The sequence below is a fragment of the Mauremys reevesii genome, linkage group 14 (assembly GCF_016161935.1).
Source record: "Mauremys reevesii isolate NIE-2019 linkage group 14, ASM1616193v1, whole genome shotgun sequence".
Taxonomy (NCBI): domain Eukaryota; kingdom Metazoa; phylum Chordata; order Testudines; family Geoemydidae; genus Mauremys; species Mauremys reevesii.
Genome location: NC_052636.1, coordinates 488,250 through 508,811, shown reverse-complemented (window position 1 = coordinate 508,811; position 20,562 = coordinate 488,250). Strand labels below are relative to the sequence as shown.

At 46.6% G+C, this 20,562-nt stretch overlaps 1 protein-coding gene across 1 annotated transcript in view; it reads left to right on the top strand.

The window, feature by feature from the left end:
- Window positions 1-231: 231 nt before the first annotated feature.
- Window positions 232-20,562, top strand: part of LOC120381809 (zinc finger protein 850-like) — a 288,805-nt gene continuing 268,474 nt past the window's right edge. Inside the window, exons 1-3 of the mRNA XM_039499943.1 lie at window positions 232-256; window positions 3,812-4,033; window positions 9,875-11,300. Of these exons, the coding sequence (XP_039355877.1) occupies window positions 9,883-11,300 (1,418 nt within the window). The 5' untranslated portion in view covers window positions 232-256; window positions 3,812-4,033; window positions 9,875-9,882. The remainder of the gene's footprint in view (window positions 257-3,811; window positions 4,034-9,874; window positions 11,301-20,562) is intronic.

Genomic DNA, 20,562 nt, shown 5'->3' with positions numbered 1-20,562 from the left:
GATGCGCTGAGCAAGGGGTGGGAGGGTCTTTGCTGACTGTGTAGCCATGTGATTGGCCCTGCTACCCCACGAATAGTGGGGCTGTGAGTGGGGCAGCAGGTACTGAGTGTAGGACTCTCGCTCTTTCAGGGGCCGGTGACCTTCGAGGAGGTGGCTGTGTATTTCACCAGGGAGGAATGGGCTCTGCTGGACCCCGCTCAGAGAGCCCTCTACAGAGACGTCATGCAGGAGAACTATGAGAACGTGACCTCGCTGGGTAAGGGTTCCCGTCCCCTTGGTTCTTGGAAGGGGAAATGCAGAGTTAAGGTTCACCACATCCTGCGATGTAACCTTAACTCTGCCCTGTGTCAGCAACACCCCAACACGCCAGCGACACACACACCAGCCCTCTGCCCTCCCCTGCTACACAACGCTCTGGGAACAGAGCCGTCCTTCAGAAAGTCTAACGTCTTCTCTTTGCTCAGGCGAAACTGGGGTTTAGGTCCGGCGTAGCGAAGAGACGCTTCCCACACCTGGCCGGCCCTCGGATGGAGCCAGCGCCACACGAACCGTCACGGACTTGCAAAATATCACCACCTCTTCGCCCCTGAGGGTTAAGAATGGCCACACTGGGTCAGACTAAAGGTTCCTCAAGTCCAGTATCCAGAGGGAATGAACAGAACAGGTCACAGTCCTGTGATCCATCCCCTGCCGCCCATTCCCAGCCTCTGGCGAGTGATTCCTTCGGAGCCGTTGCCTTCGATTACCCTTCTCTAAACCCTGGAGATGGCTACCCATGAGTGCCGACAACGCTCGTGGCAAGGACGCACCCTTGTGCGCGTTGATTGTTCACAAATCCCTCCACCCTCTCATATGGACCGCCGCCTCGCCGCGGTGGGGAGGCTTGCGGGGGCGTAAAGACCCTCATAACGACGTCGTTCTGAGCTTTCCAACTCCTGGTAGGGTTCCCCCTTGGCAAGGAGGTCTGAGGCGAGGCTCCTGACTCACCTAGGCCCCAACGGTGGGTCGGGCACATATAGACGATCTTCGAGTGCTGCGCAGCTGTGAAGGCGGATGGGGGCTGCAGCAGGAAGGAGGCCTCTGGTGGTCTGGGATCTCCTCGCCACTGGGTCAGGGTTTTCCTCCCGTCAAGTCTCGTGCGGTTACCGCCACCACGCCGGTTTCCTCACGTTAAAACGATTTCCCACGCAGGCCTCACACCCACCCGGAGCCGTGTGGTGACGTGCGAGTGGCGGAGAAGACAGGCGCTGTGAGCTCTGGGAGTCTTTCGTCTCAAATCCGCACGCCGGCAGCCGTGACGGCCGTCTTGCGCCTGGATGAGACGGAAGTGCGTTTCGGCAGCAGCGGCTGCGACAGAGCAGGCCTCTTTTAGGATCTCTTCTGCTCGCCCGAAAAGGTGCCCCAAACATCGGCGGTTTCACACTCTTCCAACTGGAGGGATCACTCAACGCCGTGGCCGAAACAAGAGATACAAGACAATGAATTTCATCACCTGGAATGTCCGCACCCTGAGGGACTCTCAGCTCATAGGTCTTGTTTTCTGGACCTTTCATCATTTTTGTTGCTCTTCTCTGCACTTTCTCCTGTTTGTCCACATCCTTCCTGACATGTGGCGCCCAGAACTGGACACAACACTCCAGTTGAGGCCTAATCAGTGTGGAGTAGAACGGAAGAATTACTCCTCGTGTCTTGCTTACAACACTCCTGCTGATACATCCCAGAAGGATGTTCGCTTCTTTTGCAACAGCGTTACACTGTTGACTCATATTTAGCTTGTGATCCACTATGACCCCCAGATCCGTTTCCGCAGTTCTCCTTCCTAGGCAGTCATTTCCCAGTTTGTAGGTGTGCTTGTTCCTTCCTAAATGGAGCACTTTGCATTTGTCCTGATTGAATTTCATCCTATTGACTTCAGACCATTTCTCCAGTTTGTCCAGATCGTTTTGAATTTTAATCCTATCCTCCAAAGCACTTGCAAACCCCTCCCAGCTTGGTATCGTCCGCAAACTTTATAAGTGTCCTCTCTATGCCATTACCTAAATCATTGATGAAGATATTGAACAGAACTGGACCCAGAACTGATCCCTGCGCGACCCCACTCATTACGCCCTTCCAGCATGACACTGAACCACTGATAACTACTCTCTGAAAATGGTTTTCCAACGCGTTTTGCACCCACCTTCTAGTAGCTCCATCGAGGTTGCATTTCCCTAGTTTGTTTATGAGACGAGCATGTGAAACAGTATCTAAAGCTTTAGTAAAATCAAGATATACCACGTCTACCGCTTCCTCCCCATCCACAAGGCTTGTTACCCTGTCGAAGAAAGCTATCAGGTTGGTCTGACACAATTTGTTTTCAGCAAATCCATGCAGACTGTTACTTATCACCTTATTATCTTCTAGATGTTTGCAAATTGATTGCTTAATTATTTGCTCCATTATCTTTCCGGGTACAGAAGTTAAGCTGACCGGTCTGTAATTCCTCGGGTTGGCCTTATTTCTCTTTTCATAGATTGTCACCATATTTGCTCTTTTCCAGTCTTCTGGAATCTCTGTATTGAGATGCTGATGGAGCACTCAAGGGGATCAGGCCATTGCGGTGAATCTGAACAAATTCTTTGCATCGATCTTCAGGGCTGAGGATGCGAGGGAGATTCCCCAACCTGAGCCATTTCTTTTTAGGTGACAAATCTGAGGAACTGTCTCAGATTGAGATGTCATTAGAGGAGGTTTTGGAACAAACTTATACATTAAACAGTAACAAGTCGCCAGGACCAGATGGGATTCACCTGAGTTCTGAAAAAGCTCAAATGTGAAAATGCAGAACTACTCACTGTGGTCTGTAACCTGTCATTTAAATCAGCTTCTGTACCAGATGACTAGAGGCTAGCTAATGCGATGCCCATTTTTATAAAAAGCTCCAGAAGCGATCCTGGCAATCACAAGCCTGATTTCCATACCAAGCAAACTGGTTGAAACGCTAGTAAAGAACAGAATTATCAAACACAGAGACGAACATGATTTATTGGGGAAGAGTCAACATGGCTTTTGTAAAGGGAAATCATGCCTCACCAATCTACTAGAAATCTTTGAGGGGGTCAAACAAACGTTGACAAGGGGGATCCAGTGGATATAGTGTACTTAGATTTTCAGAAAGCCTTTGACAAGGTCCCTCACCAAAGGCTCTTAAGCAAAGTAAGCTGTCATGGGATAAGAGGGAAGGTCCTCTCATGGATCGCTAACTGGTTAAAAGATGGGAAACAAAGGGTAGGAATAAATGATCAGTTTTCAGACGGGTAAATAGTGGGGTCCCCCAGGGGTCTGTACTGGGCCCAGTCCTATTCAACATATTTATAAACCATCTGGAAAAAGGGATAAACTGAGGTGGCAAAGTTTGTAGATGATACAAAACTACTCAAGATAGTTAAGTCCCAGGCAGACCGTGTAGAGCTACAAAGAGACCACTCAAAACTGGGCAACAAAATGGCAGATGAAATTCTTTGTTGGTAAATGCAAAGTAACGCACACTGGGAAACCTAATCCCAATTTTACATATACAATGACGGGGTCTAAATTAGCGGTTACCGCTCAAGAAAGAGATCTTGGAGTCATTGTGGATAATTCTCTGAAAACATCCACTCAATGTGCAGCGGCAGCCGAAAAAAACTTGAAGTAGAACGTCCTACACATTTGAACATCTGGGGAGCTACCCTCAGCGTATGGCTGCGTCAAAATAGGCTGGGGTTAATGCAATAAGAAAAAAATGGTGAGAAATTGCCTTGAACCCACCTGATTTCCTTTCCCCGTGCAGAGTTTCCAGTTTTCACACCTGATGTGATCTCCCATCTGGAACAAGACAAAGAGCCATGGGTCCCAGATCTCCATGATTCAGAGGAAAGCGAGATCCTGAACGGTACCTGCCCAAGGGAGGAATCATTCAGCCGATTCGAAACCTGTCCGTGGCTGAAAGAAACAGCTGGGATTCCCGACAGAGACCTTGGGAGTTCTCCGAGTTCAGGATTGTCCTCAGCAGGTTTGTATCTTCAGGGCAGATGTCGCTCGTGACTTCCTACGGTAGTTCGTTGGTTGATTAGAGTCTATATTGGCCGCTAACGGACAGAATTTTGCATATCATTATTATTTTCTTTGAAATTCACCGATTTTTTTACAGTGGATGTCAAAAACAATCGACAAATAATGATACTACCGAGAAAGACAAAACCATATGCAACATAGTCGGGCCCCGGGCTCACTTCCGGACCGCCGGGCCCCGGTAATTTGTACCTGCTCCCCCCCACCCCCTCGTCGGCCCTGTTCCCACCCATCGTGAGAGATACCTGGCAGTAGCTCCCTCCTTCACCTCCCTTCCCCCTGAGTGTTTGGACAGGATTTACAGACAGAATTGATCCCCTTACTTCTTTAGGACAGAATTTGGGGAAATTCCGTCCCTGATTTATGTCCATCTCTGCAGCGCTTATTTCGTTGACCACAATAGTGATAGTGACCATAAAATGCTCAGGGAGATTAGAGAGGATATACAAATAAAAATCGCAATAATAATGGGGGATTTCAACTATCCCCACCATGATTGACTCTTTCTTGGAGCAGCTAGTCCTGGAACCCACCAGAGAAGAGGCAATCCTTGATTTAACTCAACTAAGTGGAGCCAAGGATCTGGTCCAAGAGGTGAATGTTGCTGGACCGCTTGGTAATAGCAACCATAATATAATTAAATGTAACATCCCTGCGGAAAGGGGAAAACACCAAAGAACCCCACCACAGTAACATTTGATTTCAGAAAGGGGACCGACACCCAAACGAGGACGTTAGTTAAACAGAAATTAAAAGGAACAATCTCAAAAGTGAAATCCCCGCAAGCTGCATGGAAACTTTTTTTTTTTTTTTTAATAAAAACCACAATAGAGGCTCAAATTAAATATAGATCCCAAATTAAAAAACATAGTAAGAGGCCCAAAATGTGCCACCGTGGCTCAACCCTAAGTAAAAGAAGTGGTTAGCGGTAAAAAGGCATCCTTTAAAAATTGGAAGTTAAATCCTACTGAGGAAAAGAGAAAGGAACAGAAACGGTAGAAAGCCATGTGCAATCAGGCAGGTCAAAAAAGAATTTGAAGAGGAACTTGCCAAAGCCTTAAAAAGTAACCAGAACAAAATTTTTCAGTAGCACGAAGCCTGCTAAACAACCACTGGGGCCACTGGATTATTGAGATGCTAAAGAAGCACTCAAAGACGATCAGGCCATTGCGGAGAAACTAAATGAATTATTTGCATCGGTCTTCACGGCTGAGGATGTGAGGGAGATTCCCAAACCTGAGCCGTTCTTTTTAGGTCACAAATCTGAGGAACTGTCCCAGATTGAGGTGTCATTAGAAGTCATTTTGGAACAAACTGACAAATTAACCAGTAATAAGTCACCAGGACCAGGTGGGATTCACCCAAGAGTCCCAAGGAACTCAAATGTGAAATTACAGAACTACTAACTGTAGTTTGTAAGCTATCATTTAAATCAGCTTCTGTACCAGATGGCTGGAGGACAGCTAATGCGACGTCAATATTTATAAAAGGCTCCAGAAGCAATCTTGGCATTTACAAGTCAGTAAACCTAACTTCAGTACCAGGCAAATTGTTTCAAAGTCTACTAAAGAACAGAATTGTCAGACAGAGAGATGAACACAATTTGTTGGTGAAGAGTTAACATGGCTTTTGTAAAGGAAAATCATGCCTCACCAATCTACTAGATTTACTTGACAGGGTCAACAAGTATGTGGACCAAGGGGATCCAGTGGATATAATGTGCTTAGATTTTCAGAAAGCCTTTGACAAGGTCCCTCACCAAAGGCTCTTAAGCAAAGTAAGCTGTCATGGGATAAGAGGGAAGATCTCCTCATGGATCGGCAACTGGTTAAAAGATAGGAAACAAACTGGAGGAATAAATGTTCCGTTTTGAGAATGGAGAGAGGTAAATAGTGGTGCCCCCCAGAGGTCTGTATTGTACTTGCACGGTTCAACAGATTCACAAATGATCTGGAAAAGCGAGTTGCCAAGATTTACAGATGATACAAATTTACTCCAGACAGTTAAGTCCTAAACACACTGGAAAGAGTTAGGCCTTGTCTACACTGGAAAGTTTTGTCACCAAAATTACAGTTCTTAATACGTAGCCTTCTCCCTGAAGCCTGGCCCAGTCTCCTCCCATGAAGCCTTCGTCTTTTCAGTGTTCTTGTTGCTTCCAGCGTTGGTGGAAGGCCAAGGAATGATGCCACTGTCCCTTATTTTATACCCTCAGTCCATGTGCCTGGAAAATATGAGCCCAGGTGTGGCTGGGTGGTCTTTGCTGAGTTAAAGGGTTGAGCAATCCCCCTGGTGTGGTTCTTGGGCAGCCCTCACTGACTTGTAAATCCCTTGATTACAACTTTCCTGTTGGGAGTCGTTTGCCGTTTTTTTTAAACAAACAAACATACAGCAACATTTCATAACTTGATACACACTGGTAACGTCCGTCCTTTGACAGAGCAGTGGCTTTCAGCGGATCGTGACCTTTTCTGTGATTTCTTACAAGGCATATTTTATACAAACCAGATCAGAATGACATGCCAGTGGTGACTATGGGGGTTCCCGGGTGCTGATTGGAGGTAAAACGTGTCACATTGCGATATAAAGTTATATGTAGAACAAGATCTCTGGATTAACATTTTTTTTTTAATCTAAAATTTGGGATCTCTGAAGAAAACTCAGAGCCAGAATGGTTATTGCATCAGACACCCCGAGGCCTGGGCTACACTCGCGGAGGGGGGGTTCGAACTAAGATACGCAACTTCAGCTACGCTATTCGCATAGCTGAAGTCGAAGTATCTTAGTTCGACTTACCTGGCTGTCCTCACGGCGGCGAGTCGACCAGCGTGGCTCCCCCGTCGACGCTGCTTACTCCTGCTGCTGAGGTGGAGTACGGGCGTCGGTTTGCGGATCGATTTATCGCGTCCAGACAAGACGCGATAAATCGATCCCCGATACATCGAACACTACCCGCCGATCCGGCGGGTAGTATAGACATACCCTTAGAAAAGGATTGAAAGAAGGAAAACGTGTTTTACGTGCCTCCCACGTCACTCTAAAATATTCTAGATGCAGAGGGATCTGGTCTAGAATTTGATGAACAAACCACAAGTTAAAATGTATTAAACTACGAAGATACATGACTAGACAGCTCAGATGATTAGCAATGGTATAAAGCAGTGATTCTCAAACTTTTGTACTGGTGACCCCTTTCACACAGCAAGCCTCTGAGTGTGACTTCCGCTTATAAATTAAAAGCACTTTTTAATATGGTTAACAACCATTATAAATGCTGGAGGCAAAGCGGGGTTTGGGGTGGAGCCTGACAGCTCGCGACCTCCCACATCATAACCTCACGACCCCCTTCGGAGTCCTGACCCCCAGTTTGAGAACCCCTGGCATAAAGGCACTTTGCCCTTAGATCATCAACTTGTAGGCTTGGCAGAATTTGATTTTTATTAGGGCTGTCAAGCGATTGAAAAAATTAATCGCAATTAATCACGCTGTTAAACAGTAATGGGATACCATCTCTAAATATTTGTGGATGTTGCCTACATTTTCAAATATATTGATTTCAATTGCGACACAGAATACAGAGTCAACAGTGCTCGCTTCATATTTATTTTTTATTACAAATATTTGCACAAAAGAAATGGTATTTTTCAAGTCACCTCATGCAAGGACTGTAGTGCAATCTCTTTATCGAGAAAGTTGAACTTACTAATGTGGAATTATGTACAAAAAGTAACTGCTGTAAAACTTTAGCGCCCGCAAGTCCACTCAGTCCTACCTCAGCCAGTCGCTCAGACAAAAACTTTTGGTTACATTTGCAGGAGATAATGCTGCCCGCTTCTTGTTCACAATGTCACCTGAAAGTGAGAACGGACGTTCGCATGACACTGTTGTAGCCGGCGTTGCAAGGTATTTACATGCCAGATGTGCTAAAGATTCACATGTTCCTTCGTGCTTCAACCACCATTCCAGGGGACATGTGTCCATGCTGATGACGGGTTCTGCTCATTAACGATCCAAAGCAGTGCGGACCGATGCATGTTCATTTTCATCATCTGAGTCAGATGCCACCAGCAGAAGGTTGATTTTCTTTTTTAGTGGTTCGGGTTCTGTACTTTCCACATCTGAGTGTTGCTCTTGGAAGACTTCTGAAAGCATGCTCCACACCTCGTCCCTCTCAGATTTCGGACGGCACTTCAGATTCTTAAACCTTGGGTCGAGTGCTGTAGCTATTGCTAGAAATCTCACATTGGGACCTTCTTTGCGGTTTTGTCAACTCTGCTGTGAAAGTGTTCTTAAAACGAACATGTGCTGGGTCATCATCTGAGACTGCTATAACATGAAATAACCACAGTCTGCCATATAAAAGACATATAGTTCTCCCCCAAGGAGTTCAGTCACAAATTTAATTAACCCATTATTTTTTAACGAGCATCATCAGCATGGAAGCATGTCCTCTGGAATGGTGGCTGAAGTATGAAGGGGCATACGAATGTTTAGCATATCTGGCACGTAAATACTTTGCAGCGCCGGCTACAAAAGTGCCACGCGAACGCCTGTTCTCACGTTCAGGTGACATTGTAAATGAGAAGCAGGCAGCATTATCTCCTGCAAATGTAAACAAACTTGTTAGTTTTAGCGATTGGCTGAACAAGAAGTCGGACTGAGTGGACTTGGAGGTTCTAAAGTTTTACGTTGTTTTGTTTTGGAGCGCAGTGATGTAACGAACAAACAAAAATCTACATTTGTAAGTTCCACTTTCACGATAAAGAGGTGGCGCCACAGTCCTTGTATGAGGTGAATTGAAAAATACCGTTTCTTTGATCATTTTTACAGTGCAAATATTTATAATAAAAATAATATAAAGTGAGCACTGTACACGTTGTAGTCTGTGTTGTCATAGAAATCAATGTTTGAAAATGTAGTAAAAACATCCAAAAATATTTAATACATTTCAGTTGGTAGTCTAACGTTTAACAGTGTGGTTAATCGCAAGTAATATTTTTGAGTTAATCATGTGCGTTAACTGCAATTGAAAGCCCTCTGTATTATTTTTATTTTTTCATAATTTCAAATTATTTAAGATTTTTTCTTGGGTCAATTTTTATGAGCGCCAGGGGACACGGGTGACCTAAACTAGCTCCATCGATATAAAATTACCTGGGCTGCATCTCCGCTCGGATTTTCAGAATTGTACAAAATTAAAGGTTTTAGACTTTTTTTTTTTTTCAATTTTTTATCGATTTACATTTTCAGTTGCAGGAAATTACGCGGGGAAGTCAGACAACAATTCTGTAATGGCAGGAGATGTTGAGACCCAAAACGTTACAGCTTTATAACTGATAAAACAAACTGTCACCATCACACGTCAAAATTATATAAAGTCCGTGTCCTTAAACAAAACTCTGTTCTCCAACAGCATTTTTCTTATTTTTCCTAGCTGAAAGTTTGATCGTTGATGGAAATATTTTTGCTTGGTTTGTGAGTTTGCAGTGAAATGGATATTTATTGATAAAAATCGAATCCTTCCAAGCCTGAATCCACCGAAGTATGTGCTTAATTGAAAGCACATTAAAGATTTAGTTGGGGATTGGTCCTGCTTTGAGCAGGGGGCTGGACTAGATACCTCCTGAGGTCCCTTCTAACCCTGATCTTCGACAAGTCTGATTCTATGTGAGTGGTCTCATTGAAACTCTAGGGATCAGGGACTGCCAGAACATGAGGAACTTCTGGTCTCTTCCACCGCAACTAATTTGCATCATGGTTGGGTCTCCCCTTTTTCTGCCAACAGGTGGTGGGATGCCGAGTGAGAAGGAGGAGCACGAACCTCAGCAGGAAGATGCTGAGCAAGACGAACCACCCGGGACATTATTGCAAATATCTGAGGTGGAGGATTCCAGGAGTCGTGAGCAGAGAGAAGGTCGTCAGAGTCAGCACAGGCCAGAGAGGAAGCAGGGAAACCAGCCAGGGAAGAAATTGAATAAATCCATTAATAGTTGGGGACCTCACAGATACGTCAAGGAAACCGCAGCCCAGCCGAAAATCCAGGCAGGAGAGAGAAACAACACATGCCCCGAGTGTGGGAAAAATTTCAGTAGGCACTCAGTTCTTCTTAAACATCAGAGCACCCACACAGGGGAAAGACCCTATGAATGCCACGAGTGTGGGAAAACCTTCACTCAGAGATCGTCCCTTATTAAACATCGGCGAATACACACGGGAGAGAAACCCTATGGGTGCTGTGAGTGTGGGAAAAGCTTCACTCAGAGATCAACCCTTATTAAACATCGGAGGATACACACGGGAGAGAGACCCTATGTGTGCTGTGAGTGCGGGAAAAGCTTCACTCAGAGATCATCCCTCATTACACATCAGAGGATCCACACGGGGGCGCAATCCTACGCGTGTGCTGAATGCGGAGAAAGCTTCACCCGACGCTCAAACCTGATTGTGCATCGGCGAATCCACACCGGAGAGAGACCCTACCAATGCTGCGAGTGTGCAAAAAACTTCACCAACAGCTCCTCGCTTATGAAACATCAGCGAATCCACACGGGAGCCAGACCTTACGAATGCCGCGAGTGCGGGAAAACCTTCACTCGCAGCTCGCACCTCATCGCACATCAGAGAATCCACACCGGAGAGAGACCCTATGAATGCGGTGAGTGTGGGAAAAGCTTCACGGATAGTTCAGACCTTATTAAGCATCAGAGGATCCACACGGGAGAGAGACCCTATGAATGCGCCGAGTGCGGGAAAAGCTTCATGGACAGCTCAGACCTTACTAAGCATCAGCGAATCCACACGGGAGAAAGACCCTATGAATGCAGCGAGTGCGGGAAAACCTTCACTCACAGCTCAGCCCTTCTGACGCATCAGAGAATCCACACCGGCGAGAGACCCCACGAGTGCTGCGAGTGCGGGAAACGCTTCACTCAGAGCTCGGACCTAATTAAACATCAGAGAATCCACACCGGCGAGCGACCCTACAGATGCGGCGAGTGCGGGAAAAGCTTCACTTGGCGCTCGAGCCTAATCACGCATCAGAGATTCCACACAGACGAGAGACCCTATGGCTGCCGTGAGTGCGGGAAAAGATTCTTTGTCAGCTCAGCGCTCCGGGAACATCAGAGAATCCACATTGGAGCCAGACCGTATCAGTGCAGTGAGTGCGGGAAAAACTTCACTCGCAGCTCGAACCTCATTAGACATCAGAGGCTCCACCCGGCCTAGAGACACTCTCAATGCTCTGAGTGTGGGAAAAGCTTCTAGCAGAACTCAGCGCTTACTTCTCACCGGAGAATTTGCAAGGGAAACAAATGCCATAAAACCCTTATTTAAGGCTGACCATTTTTAGGGTTTTTTTTTCCTAATTCCCTCTTAAAGACTTTTTGAACTACCGTATATACGCATTCAGAAGCCGAATCTTTTTGGGAAAAAAGTGACGCATCAAAGAGCGGGGGTCGGCTTATCGATGGGTCTACACACCAAAATTTGAGGATTTTAAACTCTATGGAATCATTGACTTGAATATCGAATACATTGTCGTTTTGTTTACCTGGAGCGTCTGCAGGCATGGAGCCCCTCGGCTCCCCATGGCCGCGGACTTCCCGCAGCTCCCATTGGCTGGGAACGGTGAACCGCGGCCACAGGGAGCTGAGGGACTCCCTGCCTGCAGACGCTGCAAGTAAACAAAACGTCCCAACCCGCCAGGAGCCAAAGTTTTCAAACCCCTGGAATATAGGGTCGGCTTATGAAAGGGTCAGACAGTTTTTGCTCTTTTTACCCAACCATCTTGGGGGGTCGGCTTATAAACCAACGGGCTAATGAATGAATATATACGTATTTGCATCACGTGGTCTCTCAGGTCCCCTGGGCGAGTTGCCTGATTTTCTCTTTTGTAGCTGAGGTTCTTTGGAGCGAATCCGGCGTCACTTTCTGTCACCTCCTTCCTTCTGAGTCTTGGGAGCACGTCTTCCTCCTACCAGGAACGTCCATGAGCGCCAGGGGACACGGGTGACCTAAGCTAGCTCCGTCGATATAAAATTACCCGGGCCGCGTCTCCGCTCAGATTTTCCATGGCTGGCTTGATGTAAAACAACAGCTGTTCTTGCAGTAGAGACGTATCTCATGTATGAAGAGTTGCTGGGGGTGTCTAACAGGTTTACTCAGCCCTTCGCCGGTGGGTCGCATTTCTACTGTGGCTCCCACTGCAACGTGATGGGTAGATCACCAAGTTCCCCTTTGGGCATCGATTCCCTCATCCCCGTTTGTTCTCGCGTTGCCGTGGGGTGGGCTGAACGTCAGTGATTTTTTTGTACCATTCTCACACTTAAAATATATTGGAATTATAGCAAGTTCGGTGACGCCCAAAGACAGTCGGGCGTGTCGGAGGGATTCCCTCCTTTCCCATCATCCCAGCAGCGTTTCCTTCTGTCTCTGCTGGGTAGAGTTTATCTTCTTCACAAATCCCTTCACCTCCTGTAGACACTGTGTTCTGAGCTCTCCCTGCTTGGGAACCATGGGTCGATTTGTTTGATCCTAAATCAGACTCGTTAGTTTTAGAGGTGAAAGAGTCGCAGACCCGGAAGGAGAATGTCCAATGGATCATTCTTAGTTTAAACTCCACTTTTTGTCTATTGGCAAAGCCACTTCCTGTCTTTTTCCTTCTGAATTGGGATTGTTTTTGGATTGGAAAACTGGCTGTTTTTTTGCATGATGCTGATGTTAAAACTTTCCTAAGTAACATGACTCAGTATTTGTGAGACAACATGGAGTGAAGCAGGTTTCAAAGGATGAGAGGCGAAGCGGATGGGAGAATCTGTTGTCCTGATTCGGAGTCATCAGGTGTATCCTGCTCTGGAATTTAACTTTCTGTGACATCAAAATTGTCTTTCAGTTCTGTGAGAGGTGGGTTTCTCTCTCGCTCTCCGGAAGGTGTTTGGTTACATAACTGGATATTGGTTTTGTTTGATTGAATGTGACCGATTTACCGGGGACTTTGAGCAAAATGACCACTTGGTAAAATAGTCTCTATTTATTTTTAATTATTATTATTTTTGCTTTGGCTATTATCTCACCTGCCATGATGACGTGGAGAAAGTTCAAGTGCATGTCAATCAACCTGAGGGACTACTCCAAGCTATTGGCTCTGCTAACAAAGCGAAAGAGTTGGTGGTTATAAATCTCCACTCTGAAACTCTGATCAACAGCATGCTATAAACTGTTCATTGAGATCTGTTTAGACCAGTGGTCTCCAACCTTTTCCGTGGGGCGGGCGCCGGACGACAAGCCGCCGAGGACCGTGGCCGCTGGACAAGCAGCCGCCGAAATGCCGCCGTGAAGCAGCAATGTCAAGAGGCGTCGCCACCGAAATCCCACCAAAATTCGGTGGGATTTCGGCGGTAGCGCTTCCTGACGTTCCCACGTCTAGGCGGCATTTCAGCGGCTGCTTGTCCGGTGGCCAGTAGGTGGGCGCACATGGTCCGCGTTGGGGACCCCTAGTTTAGACAGTTAAGCCTCATCTGTGTTGAGGGGGTGAAAGAGAAGGAATTACCACACAAGAGTTCAGTCGAAGGAGGAAGCTTTGATTGGATGGGAGGTTGCAGTTTAAACACGAACAATCCTTAGGTTTCAGTATTGAAATAGCGACCGAGCTCAGCGTGGATTGCCCGGCCGGGGTGAAGTTCTCTGAGGTTTACAACTAAATGGACAGCCTCCTTGGCTTCCCGTTTTAGGATTTATAAATTGGCTAAATTGACAACACGATCGCCATGCACTAGCATTGTTAACGCACTGGGTTTGACCTTAACGTAAGCGTGTTTGCCCAGCAGTTAGTTTAGTCATGAATACGGTCGTTTCGTCTTAGTGATGCGTGTTCCTGATTTTGTTTTTTTTTTTCATTTTAATAAAATGTACAAAAGGGGAAATCTGGAGCCGTTTCTTTCAATAAGCAACGTGGGCCGGAACGGCCGAAAATCAGGGTGGAGATCAGCGAGTCCACCTTGAATTTCCATCTCAATTAACCCTTTGGTTCTCACAGGGGAGCGGCCAAAGGGAGCATCCATCTCCGCTCCAGCTGTAACTGGAGGAGCTCTGGGCATCACAAGGGAAAATGAGCTACCCTTCCCAGGTTTTTGGGACTTGGGTGGGGTAGTGTGGATGAGTGAGGAGGGGTCAGTGAGGTGGGGAGTGTCTGTCAGTAATGGCAGGTGACAGTGGCTTCTCTGCAGTCTCCATCATGGCTAGGCCCGGCCTGTGGCCCCGGCTGGTTGACTGTGCCTGGTCAGGCTCAGCTGGTGTTGAGGGTCTTATCTGAAGGGTTGTTAATGGAGGCGAAGAGCTTGTACGGCTCAGCGAATATGGTGCTGGTAAAGTAAATGAGTATGTGTTAATAGAGCATATCAGGGCATTTCTGAAAAAAGGCAGAGTTAAGGTTATGTGGACAACCTTAACTGTGCATTTGCTGGATTTCAAAAGTGTGGATTTTGCAGACGTTGAGGTTCTGAAAGGAACACCATCTCACCAGGCAAACTCAGCTAGGCATTGACCAAGTTTTTTGACCTTTAATTAGTAGAAGCAGGGGAGGTCCTGCGTGCCAACTGGATATTAACCAGCTATTAAGCCTACTGCAGGGCTAGATAGTTGGGAAGGAAACAGTGCAAATGCCCATCAGCAGAGGCTTACTTAAAACAAATACATCTGTGACAGGTTGGACCCCCCTTCTGGGACACCACCTGATGTACTGGGATTTCACTGAGCCTCTCTTGCTGCACCGGCCTGGGTTCCCTCTCCATTTTGCTGAAGTAAGCACGCTGGCCTCTAGCAGCACTCACACACAGGTAGGGCCGCACCCAGCTGCAAACACAGACTGAAGTCAGCTCGGCGTGAGAGGACTTCCCCAGTACTCCCCTTTTTGGGAGATACACCCAAAATAATGCTGTCTTGCGCTGCATAGAAAAATCTGCACAGCGCAAGCTCATAAAAATCCGCCCTCTTCCTCAATGTGGAGAGAGACGTGCACGACGTCTTCCCCCCCACCAGTTAGAAATTACATAAACTGGGTTTAATAATAAAATAAATGCATTAACTACAAAAGGTAGATTTCAAAGGATAGCAAAGAGAACAAAGCAGATTACCTTAGTCAATAAACAAAAGCCGGACACTGAGCATAACGGCATGGAGAGGACACTTATAAAGTTTGCAGACGATACCAAGCTGGGAGGGGTTGTAAGTGCTTTGGAGGAGAGGATTAAAATTCAAAATGATCTGGACAAACTGGAGAAATGGTCTGAAGTCAATAGGATGAAGTTTAACAAAGACAAATGCAAAGTGCTCCACTTAGGAAGTTGCACACATACAGAATGGGAAATGAGTGCCTAGGAAGGAGTACGGCAGAAAGGGATCTGGGGGTCACAGAGGATCACAAGCTAAATATGAGTCAACAGTGTGACGCTGTTGCAAAAGAAGTGAACGTCCTCCTGGGCTGTATTAGCAGGAGTGTTGTAAGCAAGACACGAGAAGTAATCTTGATTAGGCCTCAACTGGAGCCGTGTGTCCAGTTCTGGGCCCCACATTTCAGGAAGGATGTGGACAAATTGGAGAGAGTTCAGAGACGAGCAACAAAAATGATTAAAGGTCTAGAAAACATGAGCTATGAGGGAAGATTGAAAACATTGGATTTGAAGAGACGACTGAGAGGGGACATGATCACAGTTTTCAAGTACATAAAAGGTTGTTACAAGGAGGAAGGAGAAAAATTGTTCTTCTTAACCTCTGAGGACAGGACAAGAAGCAATGGGCTTAAATTGCAGCAAGAGAGTGTGACGTTGCAGCTGATATGATTTTATAAAAATTTGCTAATGAGTGAATTTAATGTAACGGGAATATGCTTCATGCAAAAGGTCTTGTGTAAGTATCATTACAAAGCTTATTGTCTACTGAGTGTGATTATCCTGTTTGTACGAATGTATCACTCTCGTAGCTGAAACTAGGAATATGAAATATAACTCTGAGGGTCTGTTGTAATTATGCAAAGTGTGGGCCATTAATGGTGGTTTGGAATCTTGATGGCTCCGATTAACCGGGGAGATTGACGGGATGGCTGCGTTTGCGGGCAGGAGGAATGAAGGCTTGGGGGGGGGGTGTGTCTAACAGTGACATGTGATCATGTCACCTGAACTGGAATCCATCTTTAACCTGGTGCTTTTCCAGTGAGGGGGGGTGGGAATCCAGAGGGACAAAGGATTCCCCCCTTGTGCAAGAGATAGATAAAGGGGGGGACAGAACAGAGAGGAGCCATCATGAAGAATCCCCCAGCTCCCACCTGAGCTGGAACAAGGGCCGTACCAGGGGAAAGGATTGTGCCCAGGCCTGGAAAGTGTCCAGTCTGAGGAAAAAACTTACTGAAGCAGCTCTGAGGGTGGGATTATCTGTGTTCAGTTTGATTAGACAGAGATTTGCGCGTTTTCTTGTATTTTGCTTGGTGACTTACTTTGTCCTGTCTGTTATTACTTGGAACCACTTCAATCCTACTTTCTGTATTTAATAAAATCACTTCTTACTTATTAATTGACCCAGAGTATGTCTGAGTACCTGGGGGAGCAAACAGCCACGCGTCTCTCTGTCAGTGTTATAGAGGTGACCCATTGAGGAGTTCACCCTGCATAAGCTTTATACAGAGTAAAATGGATTGATTTGGGTTCAGACCCCACTGGGAGTTGGGCATCTGAGTGCTAAGGACAAGCACACTCCTGTGAGCTGCTTTCAGGTAAACCTGCAGCGTTGGGGAAGGTAATCCAGACCCTGGGTCTGTGCTGGAGCAGACGGGCGTGTCTGGCTCAGCAGGACAGGGTGCTGGCATCCCGAGCTGGCAGGGAAAGCAGGGGGCAGAGTTAGTCTTGGCACATCGGGTGGCAGCTCCCAGGGGGTTCCCGTGATCCAACCCGTCACAGGGAGGTTTAGGTTGGACATTAGGAAAAACTTCCTGCCTGTCAGGGTGGTTAAGCACTGGAATAAATTGCCTGGGGAGGCTGTGGAATCTCCATCATTGGAGATTTTTAAGAGCAGGGATGGTCTAGATAATACTTCGTCCTGCCTTGAGTGCGGGGGGCTGGACTAGAGACCTCTCGAGCTCCCTTCCAGTTCTATGAGGTTATGATAACACACTAGACAGGTAGGATGCAAATTAGCAAATTCTCACCCTGAGTGATAAACAGGCTGGCAGATTCTTAAGGCACAAGCTGCATTGGCTTTCCCAGCTTTTCAAACACGGGCTGAAAATCCTTCCAGCCTGGGACCGTCCCTTCCCAAAGGTCGGTCTTTGTTCCTCCGGCGTTTCCAGGTGTCTTGTTGTAGGGCAAGTGAGGCCCCCTCATGTTGTCATTGTCCCTCGTTGCTGGAAAGCTTTTTTTGGCAGTGACCTGGGTCAAACAGTTCCCGTTGTGTAGCACTAGCTCCGAGAGGTTTCTATTACACACAGGTCCCGGGTGATCCTTAAGCTTGACGTGAAGGTGGCGATTTTGCAACAGAAGAGCTTCAGAAACAGACTCCAACGAGAGGCTGCTGAACTTGAATGAATATGCAAACTAGATGCCATTAACTTAGGTTGGAACAGAGACTGGGAGTGGCGCGGTCATTACACTAATTGAACCTATTTCCCCATATTAAAGTATCCTCACACCTTCGTGTCAACTGTCCGAAACGGGCCATCTTGATTATCACTTTTTCTCCCCTGCTGATAATAGCTTCTCTTAATTAATTAGCCTCTTCCAGTTGGTCTGGATGCTTCCACCTTTTCATGTTCTCTGTATGTATAAATATCTCCTGTCTGTGTGTTCCATTCTGGGCATCCGAAGAAGTGGGTTGTCGCCCACGAAAGCTCATGCTGAAATAAATTTGTTAGTCTCTAAGGTGCCACAAGTCCTCCTGTTCTTTTTCCTTAAGCTTGTGTGCATTTCTTCAATCAGCCTCATCCAACCTAGCACCTATGAAATACAGAGACACGGTCCAGCTTCATATACAAAAACGATACATGCAAATTGGATAAACACGTTCAGCAAATCGGAACCGTTCCAATGAGACATCCCATGAGCCATCTTGCGTGAAGTTCATCTTGGTTACATATCCATATCATAAGCATATTTCCAGGAAGACTATGGAATGGAACATCAGAACATGCCTCCTACCTTTTGGATTATGTGTGGCAAGAGAAAGTGGCCACCGGCTTCTGAGACGTACACAATTATCACCCACCTACACAACCGTAGATTCATTTGCATCATGAAAATTGCCCTCTGTTATTTCTAAACACACATCCTGTAGCTGGTGGGATTTCTCCAGACCCTCCATCATCGGTAACATTTACCATTTTCTACCAGGATTGCAAATCGCTCTAAGGCTGGGTGGAATTTTTTTCCTCATAATGCTCCTAATTTCCAATGGGGGTATCCGGATCATACCATCTCAAATTCTGGTCTTTACCACATCAATAATCTGCAGCTGCAGTTGCCAGACCCACGGAAAATTACTCGTTTTGGGGGATTGTTCCCTTTCCTCTAAAACAGCGGTCCCCAACCTTGTCGTGGACCGTGGCGGCAGTCGAGCATCCGCCAAAATGCCGCCGAATTTCAGCGCCGACGCCTGTTGATGACCTCGCTTGTCAGGATTGGTTGAATTTTGGCTAGTAAAAAGGTGAAACTGCAAATGTTGGAACTGTTCAGTTTCATTATCTGCGCGGTCTGCAGCGTGCCACGGGCATGGCCCAACTCCCTTGCATCCTGTTCGTGACGCCATGTAGATTGCCACAGACTCGCAGGGGCGAAAGAAAATGCAGGCCTGTTATTTACCAGGCTGCACGTGGCAACAGACTATATTGGTAAGGGATGCAAGGAGAATATGGGTTACGATGCAAACTGCAGACACACACACACAACTAAAGTTAATCAATTTAAAGTTTTATTGGGGATAATTACAAGGGGTAAGGGAGCAGTGTATGATTAGCTAATAGAGTTAATGAAACTTAAAACACACAATGACTAAAATATCTACTAACAATATTTATAAACAAAGATGCAGCATTTAGTAATAACCGATACTTACAAACACGAACCAACGCATAACGACCGGCAAAGGTAGAAACTCTGTTTGAAACACGTGAGCTGAGAGAGAGGCTTCGAGGGGATCAGGCTCGGTTACGGGTGTACACAGGATACACAGGATTTGTTTTTCTTTCTCCTCTCCCTGCCCTGCACATGGCAGACAGGCCTAAAGTACCAACTATGACATCATAGAAGTGTCATAGAGGCCAGGGCCCAAAACCTGTTTGTGTTCGTTTCTGATTGGAACAAGCAAAGTTTACACCAAGTAGGGGAGCAGGTGCCTTAAAGTCTGGCTTCGCCCCCAAAAGGTGAGGAAATGCATATTGTTTTAGAATGAGTTCAACACTGAATGACAAAAGAAGAGGCCAGGGCAATACCGGTATGGGCAAGTTTTACAGGATGCAGACAGGAACTCATCTCAACACTCGCTACACCTACAAAGTGTGGCGTGAGAACTGTTAAACATCTGCTCTTGAAATCTGGGTTGGGGGAGCGGAAGGCGACGGATTAACCACACACGCGCACAAGGTCGATCGAAGGAGGAAGCTTTCATTGGCTTCGAGGGTGTCGTTGAAACACGAACCACCATGTGGTTTCCGTACTGAAATATTGAACGAGCTCAGCGGGGATTGCCCGGCCTGGGTGAAGTCCTCTGATAGGTTTACAGCTGAATGGACAGCTGGCGTCCCGTTTTCGCATTCCTAAGGGTTGCTGATCGCTTGTATGAATCTAATAATTTGACTAAATTGATAACACGATTCCAGGGCAATAGTATTGATAACGCATTGATTGACTGATTTTGACCCTGTGTTCACCACAGTAAGTCAAGTTATCTATGCAGTAATTTAGTCTTCGTCATGTGTGTCTGATTTTTTGGAATTTTTTTTTTCCAATTTAATAAAATGTCTACAGGGAATCTGGTGTCGTCTTTTTTTTTTTTTTTCAATAAGCAACATGGGCCAGAACTATAGAAAATCAGGGTGGAGATCAGCGAGTCGACCTTGAAGCAGTAGCTAAATTAACCCTTTGGTTCTCACAGGGGAGCTCTGGGCATCACAAGGGACAACGGGCTCCTCCTCCCAGGTTTTGGGGAATTGGGTGGGGGTAGAGTGGATGGCTGAGATGGGATCGCTGAGGTGGGGGGTGTCTCTGAGTAGTGGCAGGTGAGGGTCTCTTGCGCTGCCGTCTCCGGCACGGCTAGGCACAGCCCGTGCCCCACCCTGGCTGCCTATCCCTGGTCAGGCCCAGCTGATGGGGCTTATTTGAAGGGTCGTTAATGGGGGTGAAGAGCCTGTACGGTTCAGCGAATGTGCCGGCAAAGTGAATGCCTGGGTGTTAACGGGGCATTGCTGGAAAAGGGCAGAGTTAAGGTTGGGTGGGC